The 12,426-nt window shown below is 31.2% G+C and overlaps 1 protein-coding gene and 1 long non-coding RNA gene across 3 annotated transcripts; both read left to right on the forward strand.

Moving 5' to 3' along the window:
* Positions 1-2,062: 2,062 nt before the first annotated feature.
* Positions 2,063-4,430, forward strand: LOC124840242 (patatin-like protein 2). Its single transcript, XM_088106468.1, has 7 exons — positions 2,063-2,339; positions 2,430-2,611; positions 2,713-2,905; positions 3,099-3,257; positions 3,376-3,681; positions 3,774-3,949; positions 4,080-4,430. The coding sequence occupies exons 1-7, from the start codon at positions 2,220-2,222 to the stop codon at positions 4,165-4,167; spliced, it is 1,224 nt and encodes a 407-aa protein (XP_087962594.1). The 5' UTR covers positions 2,063-2,219; the 3' UTR covers positions 4,168-4,430.
* A 3,619-nt stretch (positions 4,431-8,049) lies between these two features.
* On the forward strand, positions 8,050-10,945 carry LOC148204833 (uncharacterized). Of its 2 annotated transcripts, XR_015784227.1 has the most exons (6): positions 8,050-8,341; positions 8,426-8,599; positions 8,680-8,914; positions 9,072-9,131; positions 9,278-9,403; positions 10,707-10,945. It is a non-coding gene; the product is annotated as an uncharacterized LOC148204833 (long non-coding RNA). The 2 variants fall into 2 exon arrangements; XR_015784226.1 differs by having other exon boundaries at positions 8,426-8,914.
* The last annotated feature ends 1,481 nt before the right edge of the window (positions 10,946-12,426 follow it).

The raw sequence follows: 12,426 nt of genomic DNA on the forward strand, positions 1-12,426 counted from the left end.
GGTTGGTATGGATAATGTCTACTCATCTGATACGAAAAAAAAAAGTCTATCTGCTGTCTACATAAATATTTACTTGAAAAATATTTAAAAATATTTTAAAATTTGTAAATATCCACTTATACTCATAAATATTTAAAAGAAATCTTGAGGATTTTTTTTACGTCATGAAGAGTCCGAAATATCTTGAGAATTTAATGAATTAATTAATTATCATTTAAACAAGTCAGAAAAGAAAGTCCTTTAACCAAGAACGCGCCTCATACAATCATAGTCGCGTTATTATAATTAATATATGTAGCACGCGCCTCATAAAATAATAGTCACGTTATTATAAATTAATAAATTATTTAATTAATGATGGTTGGAATATCGTAACTTTCTTTCCAATTTTTTAGGTATTTGCATTGACTCATTGACTCGTGATTGATCAGAGCCCACGATGGTCGGTATTGATGAAATAACTTCTTATCGTTATTGATGAGTTTGTTTTCTTATTTATTTATTTATTATGAAAGTAAGTAATCTTGATACCTACCAATATTAAAATGTTCTATAGAAAATTGTTTATATTAATTTTTATATTTTTGTGGATATAGATTAGGACGACTCTATTTCTTTTAATATATTTATTTTTTATAATAAAAAATTAATTAAAAATTATTTAATTTACATTTATCATAAAAATTAACCAATTTTAATTAACAATCCTCAGTTAAGTGACTATTAAAAACTTATAAAATATATTACAATAAAATTCTGAAAACACCTATTTTAATTTAAGATAGTGTGCACGCACACACATATCCTTAATTAGTTAATACAATATATACAAAATGCATAAAATGAATTTGTGGATTAATTAGTATTTGAAAATTATAACAATGGATAACCCTAGTAATACTGTGAAACAAAAACTTGTTTCACAAAATATAAGTGGAGTTAAACAAAAAGTTGATTTAGCATATAACACGTATATACAATTAATATATGTAACACAGATTTTGAATTTAGGGTTTGGTTGTTTGAAATCATTTCCTCTATTCCTCTAGAAGACACAATTACCATGTGAAGAATTTCTCTCAAAACATTTCTTTTATGTACTGCTAAAAACAACACAACACAGGGTTGCCCTAATCATTCAAAATCATTCAGCTGTGTGGTCAAAGACACTGTCTTAGCAGCCTAAAGTTGAACAATAGTAATTCTTTTCTTTCTGTATGTGCGGTTTGAACTGTAGTCTTAGCTCATCTCTCTCTCTCTCTCTCTCTCTCTCTCTCTCTCTCTATATATATATATATATATATATATATATATATATATATATATAGAATTCATACGTCTATTGATTGTCCTGTCACCATCAAAAGCCATAAGTAACACGTGAAAACTGATTAAAATAATGTGAGTAGAAGTTTTCAACAGTCAGTAGATTTTATGGAAACCATATTACCCATTTCCATGTTTATGTGGTATTCTTTTGTATGGTTCTTGCTAGTAAAAGAAAAAAAAGTTTCTGTGGCATCAGTTTAACACTATAAAAACAATCTAATTCATTTTCTTAAATTATTGGATAAGAGTTACATATGAGCCCATGTTTTATTACGAAGAATATTTCTGATTTATGTTTTTAAATTGAGTTAATAGTTGATTTTTGTGTAAGGATAATTATCACTGAGTAGTTAAAAATTCAGATAATTAATGGAGAAAAGATTCATTTCCGTCATAGATCTAACGTTTGACTTCGATTCACCTTACTTAAAAAATGTATTATAATTTCTACATAGTTTTCTCACTTATTAACAAAAATAAAATAAAATTTACCTCTATTATTTGAAGTTTTTTTATATTTGTTATAGGTTGGGGAAAATTTACTACGGTTGACTTAACTGAAAAAGAACTCATTCATATATTTATTGATTACCATGTTAACACGTAATTTCACGGGAAAACTTATTAATATAATGCGAGTATAGAAGTTGTGGAAACATGTTACCTATTTCCGTGTTTTTGTAGCAACTAATTAAACGTGCTAAATCAGTCGTCAACTTGTTCATTCTTTACATGGTTTATGTATAAATATACAGCTTCTCCTCATCAAATTAGGCCATGAAATTTAGATTTTTCTGAAAAAGAAGTAGTTTTCTTTGCTCTTTCGTAAGATCAGTTCATTCCATCTCTCTCTCTTTCTCTTTGTCTCAGTAAGTCATCAATTGAGATCTATGGAAGCAACTCAAAAAAGTGACGATGGACACCTGATTACTCTACTGAGTATCGATGGTGGTGGTATTCGGGGAATCATTCCAGGAGTTTTACTTGGTTTCCTTGAATCAGAACTTCAGGTAATAATCTGCTAACTAAGAAAAAAACGTTGTATATGTAAATTAACTGTTGTTAATGCAGCCATCTAACTGATAATGGTGCATATGCAGAAGCTGGATGGTGCTGATGCAAGGCTAGCAGATTACTTTGATGTGATTGCAGGAACAAGCACCGGTGGATTAGTCACTGCAATGCTCACTGCTCCAAATAAAGATAACCGACCCTTGTATGCAGCCCAAGATATTAAGAAGTTCTACCTTCAGAATTCCCCAAAAATCTTCCCACAGAATAGGTAAATACCACACTTTACCATAAACTTCATACCAAATCATTCAAATCCATATCATATTTTATCACCGTGTACTAATTTACAGTGTGATTTTCCAAACACAGTCCCTGGAATATATTCTCAACAGCGATGAAGTTCGGAAGAACTCTGACTGGACCACAGTATGACGGCAAGTATTTACACAAGCTCATCAGGGAAGAACTAGGGGACACAAAATTGGAAAACACATTAACCAATGTCGTTATCCCGGCATTTGATATCAAAAACCTTCAACCCACCATCTTTTCCAGCTTCCAGGTTCATCCCTCCTCTGACTTATTACCTAAAATATATTCTGGTTGCAAGAAGTCACTCACTTGAAAATAAAAATTGCAGCTTTTTTAACAGACTTTTCTGCAAAATTTGAAGAAAATTCGTAGATAACAAGGAATGTAATGTGTGTTTGTCTTTTTCTCTAACGAAATTATTACTCGCAATTATGATGTCACAGGTGAAGAAGAGGCCAGATTTGAATGGGTTATTGTCTGATATATGCATTTCAACTTCAGCAGCACCAACCTACCTTCCAGCTCATTCCTTTGAAACCACAACCCCCGATGGTCCTTCCAAATTCGACCTTATAGATGGTGGTGTAGCAGCAAATAACCCGGTATTATAAATACTCTCGTTATATATGTACTGCTGCAATTAACGTGATTTTAAACTAAGTATATACAATATGCTTGAAAGAACGTGATAGATATATAAGTTAATTTGGTGTTTTGAAGGCACTGGTGGCGATTGCAGAAGTGTCGAACAAAATCCACAGTGAAGGTTCATTTGAAAACATGAATGTGAAACCGTTGCAATACAGCAAGTTTTTGGTGATATCATTGGGAACAGGTTCTCAGAAACAAGATATGAAATACAGTGCTGCTGAGGCATCTTCATGGGGCGCGTTGAGCTGGGTTTCCAACGGCAGTAAAACTCCTATAATCGATGTCTTCACTGAAGCTAGTTCTGACATGGTTGATTTCCACATCTACTCCGTTTTCCAAGCACGCAATGCTGAAGAAAACTACCTCCGAATCCAGGTTCTTTCAAAACATATATAAACATCTACAATGATTCTCGTGATTGCAAATGAAAACTCATGAGTTTAATTCTTTATATTCAAATTTTGTAGGACGACACTTTAACTGGGGACTTGTCTTCGGTTGACATTGCCACGGAGAAGAATTTGAATGGCCTCGTCCAAGTTGCGGAAGAATTGTTAAAGAAAACAGTTTCAAAGATTAACTTGAGGACTGGTGTTCATGAAAATGTGGATTCTAACGAAACAAATGCAGATGCCTTGAAGAGGTATATATATATCAAAACCCTACACACACATAATTATAATGTAATTTTATCAACAATGTAATTTTTGTTAAAGAAAATTGTAACTTGCTTCAAATCACAGTTTCACGTATTGACTATATTTTTTTATCAGGTTTGCGGAACGACTATCCAAACAAAGGAGATTTCGTAAATCTGTAATGTCTAAGTACAAAGAGAAATTTTCAAACACGAAGGGATGAGAGATAGTTGTTGTTCGGTCTATATGATATATGATTTGTGTTCTGTTCATTGTAGTGATGATCTATTTCATCGTGTTGAGTCACAATAAATTGAGTGTCCTTCTAAACTATTTGTTTCTTTGATTTCATGTTACCGAAGTCTTTGTAATGTAATAATTTGGGTTACACTATAATGTTTCTAAATTCATTTTATCTTAGAAGCATGCCTTGTTTTATTTATAAGCAAAATAAATATTATATATTAAATAAACCATTATTCCAAATGAAGTCTTAAAAATGAATTTGAATGGTATTATTAATGGTGAATGAAAATTGAATGTTCATAAAGCAGAAGTGGATTTAAGCCAACTTTTAAGGGAGGATTTAATCAAATGAAAATTATTTTTTCAAACTTGGATGAATATGTAAAAAGTAATAATAAAGGAAAATGACACTAATAATGACAAAAGAAAGAACATTGATATATTTAAACTCTTAATTATATTCAATAAGCTCAGACAGACGATGTAAAATCATATCGCATATATCCTAAAATAAATTAAGTTTAAAGTTTAGTTCTTTATTAATATAGGTATATGGGTATATAGGTATAATGATTTACTATTATCATGTGAAGAACTACGCTATCTGTGTATTAAAAGCAAGGCAACAAAAGGGTCGATGTATTCAAAGTACTGAGGTTGAAAGCCTTAAAGATACACGTTTTGAGTGTTTTGGTAGCTATCTAGATGAATCATTGTAAATTTAAATATTGGATTCATATCCCTTAAATCGATGCATTTCTGGATTGGCCAGTGGACCCTATAAAAAAAGAACATGATTAAAATGAGAAGAGTAGCTGGTTAAATAAACAAATGAAGTGTGGAAGTATTCAACGTTAATATCTCTTAGTTTAAAATGATACCATCCATGTTATTTTAAATTGATTTAACACGCTATACAAAAATAAATATTAGACGGATTTGATTTTGATGCTATTCTAAAATATCTCAAATCAATGAAAATATTTTATATATATATATATATATATATATATATATATATATATATATATAAATTTATGTCCATCTCTTATTTTATTTGATATAAAAGTGTGTTTGTATCAACATAAACTTGTAAAGAAGTTCAATCTCTTTCTCTTTCTCTTTCTCTTTCTCTTTCTCTTTCTCTTTCTCTATCTCTCACTATATTCAAGTGTATATGAAAAACCATGTATCTCCAGCTCCAAGAGCATCTGATGACAGATACCTAGTCACTATGCTTAGTATTGATGGTGGCATTCGGGGAACCATTCCAGGAATCATTCTTGGTTTTCTCGAATCAGATATGTTTGGATAAATTTTTGTAAAAGATTTTTGAGAAAAAAAATATAAAAAAAGGAGAATTTTAAACATTTTCACAACCTATAAATATTAAATTTCAAAAACAGTTACATCCATTTTTTCCATTTTCATTTATTATTAATTTTTTTTTCAATTTATAAGAAGACTTATTTAATTTTTTATTATTTTATTGTTTTAGAAGAAATTGTTATTTAACCCAACAAACCTTTAAAACATAAATAACATCATAGAAAGGGTTTGAGAGTAAAAAAATTTCAATATATGACATCAATAAATTATAAAACTATATTTATAAAAAGTTTGATTTAATCGCACTCTTGGATCCTTTAGATCAGTGTATAATTAATTTTTCTTTTCATAATTTTGATTGTTCAATTTTGGCATATCTATTTGAAAGAAAAATTACTTATCATAGTTTTAATGACAATTTTATCGTTCACACAATTGAAAAGCAGACATTTTAGTTAAAACATATGCTTACTAGTCAGCTAATAATGTTTTGAGATATTAGTACCGTTAATTAGCTTATTAAATTTTCATATAATAAAAGAACAGAAATGACAAGTATAATAATAGTCTAGCAAAAATTATTCATTTTTAAGATGCAAACAAAAAAATGGTCATTTAAAAAATTAAAACATTCTTGGTTTATATGTTTGAAAAAAAATTCATAGTTTTATAATGACTCCATTATGGTCATTCAAAAGCAGACATTTTAGCTCAAACATGCTTACTAGTAAGCCAATATGTTTTGACAGATTTGTATCACTAGTTAGCTTATTAAATTTTCATATAATAAAAACACGAAATGACAAGTATAATAGTCAAGCCAAAAGTATAAAAAAATGGTCATTTAAAACTGTGAAAACATAAATTATCAGTCGCCATGTATGAATAAAAATTAAATAATTAAACCTACAAGGGCCAAAATTGTCCGCATCAGAGGAACAAAAAAAAAATTATAATCAAGGTTAAAAATTTATGTTTATTTATTTATCGAAGGGGATTTGATCCCTTCCATATATAATGCTAAATAAAGTATTCCATTGTGCATTATTGCTATATTAATATAATTAATTATTATCACATCATGAAAGAAACAATTTGGTTGATTGTTACATTCTGGAAATGTATTTAGTATTATGTTAGGTGCAACTTATTTTATATACCTAGTCTGTATAAATTAACTTTAGTCTATTTCTTCTATAGCTTAATTAACATTTAATTAATGTGTGATTATGGTGTGTGCAGAGGCTTGATGGTGATAATGTAAGAATAGCAGACTACTTTGATGTGATTGCAGGAACAAGCACTGGGGGATTGGTCACTGCAATGCTTACTGCTCCAAACGAATATAATCGACCCTTGTATGCAGCCCAACATCTTAAGGATTTCTACCTTAATCATTCTCCACAAATCTTCCCACAGAATAAGTAAAAATTCCTTACTTTAACATAATCTTCATGCAAAAATCAACATGTCCTAATTACAGTTTAATATAGGTGCTGTAGTGTAATCGCTTCTGTCGTGAAGTTCATCACCAGTCTGTGTGGACCATCGTATGATGGCAAGGATTTACACAAGATTATTAGGGACAACCTAATAATCTTCTGTGGCCACATCAGCAGTTTCATCTGGCCGAACGGTTTTTTCCTTCTCTAGACAATACTTCTTGATATGTCCAATCTTTTTACACTTGAAACATCTCACCTGATTCACACCTTCTGGCTTCGACTTCTTCCCATTTCCAGCCTGCTTCTTCCATTTCCTTTTCACCGAAATCAGTCCAGATGCCACCTCCTCGGTTGCCTTTGAATCTTGGAGCTTTTGAAACTCCTTGGCTCGAATTGACGTCACAACTTCCTCTAAAGTAATCACCTGATCGTTACCATAGAGCAAGGCATCCCTAAAATGCTTAAAGGTTCTTGGAAGCACATTCAGAAGAATAACAACTTTATCTTCATCTTCCAACCTCACGCCAATATTTTCCAATCATCAACAATCTTGCTGAATTATGCAAGTTACTCCTCTATGGTTCTTGATTCTGTCATCTTGAATGAATAGAGTTGTTGCTTCAAACAAAACCTATGAGCTAGCGATCTCGTCATGTACAGAGATTCCAACTTCGCCCAAATTCCAGTCGCAGTCTTCTCCTTCGCAACCTCTCTCAGTGCCTCTCAGTGCCTTATCACCCAGACACAATATGATTGCGCTTCTTGCTTTATCAACCATTCTTTTCTTCTCTTCTTGCGACATCGCAGCACCCATGTTCAACTCACCCTTCAACGCTTCATCGCATCCCTGTTGTATCAAGATAGCCTCCATCTTGATCTTCCACAGCCCTAAATCATTAGAACCATTGAACTTCCACTACAAGAAAATTGCGTTTTACATACGGATTATTATATACGGATTTAGATCCATATGTAATAAATAATCTATATACGGATATTATATACAGATATATTATATACTGATCTTTTATACGGATTTATAATTAACTAAAAAAAAAGTTAAGTTATCTAAGATGCACATCTTAAAGGCGAACCCTATTTTCTTCTTCTCACTCGCGTTGCAACCATTTCTCATTTGGAGAAAGTGTCGAGCCACTCAGCCTCCTTCAATTCCACCACAAAACCTATTCTTCTTTCTCTTTCACTGCAACCCTCACTGAATCAGTGTTCTGGCCGTGGTTCTCTCTCGTCGATCCCTTCTTCCCTTTTAGTGGAGCCTTGGTTCTCTCTCGTTGAGCTTTCGTAGGTCGCAGACCGGAACCCTAATTTTCCCTCATTCGAACCATCATTGTGCGTCATTGGTACCATAGTTAATTGGTAAGTAATGTTTAATTCTGTTTGAGCTAAATTTTTTAATTGCAAAAACCCTAATCCTCTTTTTCTTTTCTGTTCGGCACAAAGTTGGTGTGCGAAGTGATTCGCATATATGGGAGCCTTGCCATTTTCATGGTGAAGCTTTTCGGTAGAAGACCTGAGAAGCGTTACAAATGGGAGCCTCTGAAGAAGGACGTTGAGGTGGGAAACTCTACCTACCCCATGGTTCTGGTTCAAGTCCCAATGTACAACGAAAGAGAGGTAGCACAACAGATTATCTTTCTCCATCTGTTTTCACTCACTCGTCTTTGACGTGCGTTTTTTCATATTTTTGAATTCAGGTTTATCAGCTCTCAATCGGTGCCGCTTGTGGGCTTTCTTCATTGTATTTATTCTTAACCTCTACAGGTTAATGTTGTTGAAGTTTTTATGAGGGATGTTAAAACAAGTGATGAGGCTTGTTATCTAGCACTCAAGGTATCCAAATCCAAGATGCATCGTGATTTTTGGGGTTTTTAAGAAAACTATGGCTATCGCTATGAGGGTGATCATACTCAAGACTTAATTCCTTGTGAGGTGCGTTTCTAGTTTTGTTCATTTTCATGTTTTTGTTATTCTAATAAATTAATTATGAACTTGTTAACTAAAGCTACATGTTAGTGAATTAAAACATTAGTTAATGATAATGCATTGACAGTGTAAAATAGTTTTCTAGTCTTTTGATTCATTGCAGAGTGAAGGAGAAAACATGAAGGCCGTGTGGAGCCCTGATGCCAAATTAATTGTTATTCTTGTAAGTTTACTAGTCTTTTGATACATTATAAGATATATTCTATGAATGACCAACTTTACATTCTAAGTAGAAATCTTCAAGTCATATTCATCTTCCTTATACATCTATATTTTCCGTTTGCTGACATCTACCTTCTTTCTTCATAGTTTCAAAGTCCAGTTCTCAGATAAAAGAATACACACTGGTGGTAGACAACCCTCTGCTTTCTACCTAGCTATAATTCCTCTTCTGCTTACAGAGCAAGTTCCTTTTGCAGTAAAGGATTTATATGTGTGAGTTTCCTTCTCGTTTTAATTTTATAATTTTCTTCATCTATATGACATGAACCAATTTGATTGAATAAAACTATTAAACTACTACTGGTATGGATTGTGGAATGTGAATTGAATAGGATTTTTTCTTAGTAATTAAAATTATATATCGTCCATTTTATGAAACCAGCAAAGGTATGTTAATTAGTTTGTGATAGTTCAAATAGAGTGTAATGTCTCACTATGAGTGTAGGTATTTGTAAATAAAAAGTAGAAGAAGTATTATCTTAAGGTCTGAAGAATATGCCACTTGTAAAAGTCTGTATGCATTTGATTGTTAAATTCCAATGAAGTAACTATTGGTATCTATGGTAAGTGTACATGAGCTTCCATTGGTATCTTAGTATAGTTTTTGTGTGTTTTTTTCTCCCATGTGGTTCCAAACATGACGTTTGAAGTAGGTTTTATTTTTTTTTTCTATTCATCTAACGTGAATGTTTTTAAACATGCAAGTTTAAAGGCAAACCAAACACTTGCTACTAGAACACTTAACGTGCCAGGTGAACTTTTGTATAAGATAAGATCAAGCTTTAACAGAAAGATTATCGAAATGTCACGTTTTATGATTCAAGAACTAAATTAGTTTAAAGTAAAAATATATATTAGCACCTAAAACTTAGAAGTTTCTCTCATCTGATACAACTTTTTCTTTTAATATTTCATTAAAAACTGATAGATTTTTGGCATGTGATTGATAGAGTTTATAAATAAAACCTAGTCACAAAACTCTTTGTGAGTGAACAAATATTACTCATAGATATAGTTTGACATGTTAGTGATGCCTCTTTCTCCTTGAAATCTTTCATTCCTAATCACGAAATACATATATGTTAGCTACTGTTCTGTTTGACCCTTACACTATCATAATGTCAGGTTCCATAGTCTAACCACATTCTTTGATAGAATTGAATTCTATCTTATTTATAATAATTTACTTGGATATTTGAGGTAATCCTTGCTAATAATTAAATGCAACATTGATGGCCACGAGAGCGTAATGGAAGATTGACTTCACACTGTAAAGTCCTCTTCTTTCCTTTTTCAAATGTTTTAGGAAATATTTTTACTTTAAAAATTTAAGAAAACATTAATTCTTGTATTTTTTGTTTATAATTTTGTAATCTTTAAGTCCATGTTATGTGCTTGTTTGGCCTCTAAATGTGGTGTCTATTTTTGTAGATTGTATTGACTAGTTTTGTTTCCAGTGACCAGCAATCCAAGTCTGCTATAGTTATGTCATTTCTTATCCCTCCTTTGTTTTCAGATCCCATCAAGCTTGAAGAAGGTCTTCCACCCAATAATTTTTGGTGCAGCATTTGTAGAGCTAGCAGCAATTGTTTTAGATAGCAGCAATTTTTTCAGAGTTTCTTTCTGAGTAGAGCTTGATTTTATTTTAGGTGTAAATTATAGTTTAGTTAATATTCAACTCTATATTGTACAAGGGCCGGTTTGTTTTGAACTCTATTTATAGAGTCTTTCAATAAAATTTTTATGTTTTAATTATTTGTTTTAAGCATAATTATATATTATAAATTCTTTACATTCGTTTGAAAGTTGAAACTAATAATACCAATAACCTTATATAATATTGTATTTGTAAGTTTCTTTGTTTTAAAGCTTTCTATCTTTTACAAATAATTTTTTTTCTCTATTGTATATTACATACGGATTAATCCGTATGTAAAATTTTTTTTTATATATATATATTATATACGGATATTATATACGGATTTATCCGTATATAAGTTACATACGGATTTATCCGTATATAAGTTACATACGGATTTATCCGTATATAACTTACATACGGATTTATCCGTATATAACTTAGCTACGATAATTTTATATACGGATTTTTGTCCGTATGTAAGTCGTATGTAATCATGTGTTATATACGGATTTTGGGTCTTATATACGGATTTTAGCTGTATGTAATTCAATTTTTTCTTGTAGTGTTCTCAATATCGAACTTGGTTGCCATCGCTTCTTGAGTTTCTTGATTCATTGTCCCACAGTGGGTGCCAATTGTTGGATTCGAGTGTGAAACGGAGAAACAAAAAACCCAGAAAAAAAAGAAGAGAAAATACAGAGAAAATGATCTGAATATTTTGAGATTGAATTAATTTGTAAAACAAAGACAGACTACAATATATAGCCAATCCAAGCGACAAAAATAAAACTTCACGATCGTAAGCAGTGGAAGCCGAACGTATGCCAAGTACAGCAAAGACCAAACAGCACAACCGAAAATAAAAAACGAACGTACATAATCGAACGCTCACGCTCACAAAAGAACGTTCGACCACAAACAAGCAGAACAAACTGAACGATTATCAACAAAAAATCGAACGGTTAAAAGTAATAGAAAAGTCTAACTAACATGTGATTTAAGCCTAGGCGCTTAACATGTGATTTAAGCCTAGGCGCTTGAACCGGGGTCAACGGTTCATAGGTGTTATTGGTTCACAGTAATTAATCCAAATAATTGAGTGTTCTTGCAAGCTTCAATGATGATGTAAACGCTTTGTATTTTATTCAATTTTATGTTATGGAATGTACACTTAATACTTGTTTCATTTTGGGTTACACAAAACTCTTATGTTATTTATCTTTGGTTTCTTGTCATCAATGACCTTCAAGTACACGAGCGAATTTTATATTTAAAACATGGGATATATAGTAAGTTTAATATCAGAATAACAAAACAGCAACTTGTATTTTACTATTATATGACTACTATAATTCATGGTTTACTTTAGTTTTGTGTAATCTAATTTTTTTCTTTCAAATTACATAATCTACACTGCACAATTCGTAATGCTTTCAAAACAAACCTTTTCCATTGTATAATCTGGAATTTGTTTTTTATTTTACATTTTAAACTATATATTTCCAAATATATTTTTTATTTTGCATTATATTATAGATGACATAATTCAAAATATAAATTTTGTATTATGATTCTACAATTCATAACATATAAT

The sequence above is a fragment of the Vigna umbellata genome, chromosome 1, assembly GCF_029865625.1.
Source record: "Vigna umbellata cultivar VRB3 chromosome 1, Vumbellata_1.0, whole genome shotgun sequence".
Lineage (NCBI taxonomy): Eukaryota > Viridiplantae > Streptophyta > Magnoliopsida > Fabales > Fabaceae > Vigna > Vigna umbellata.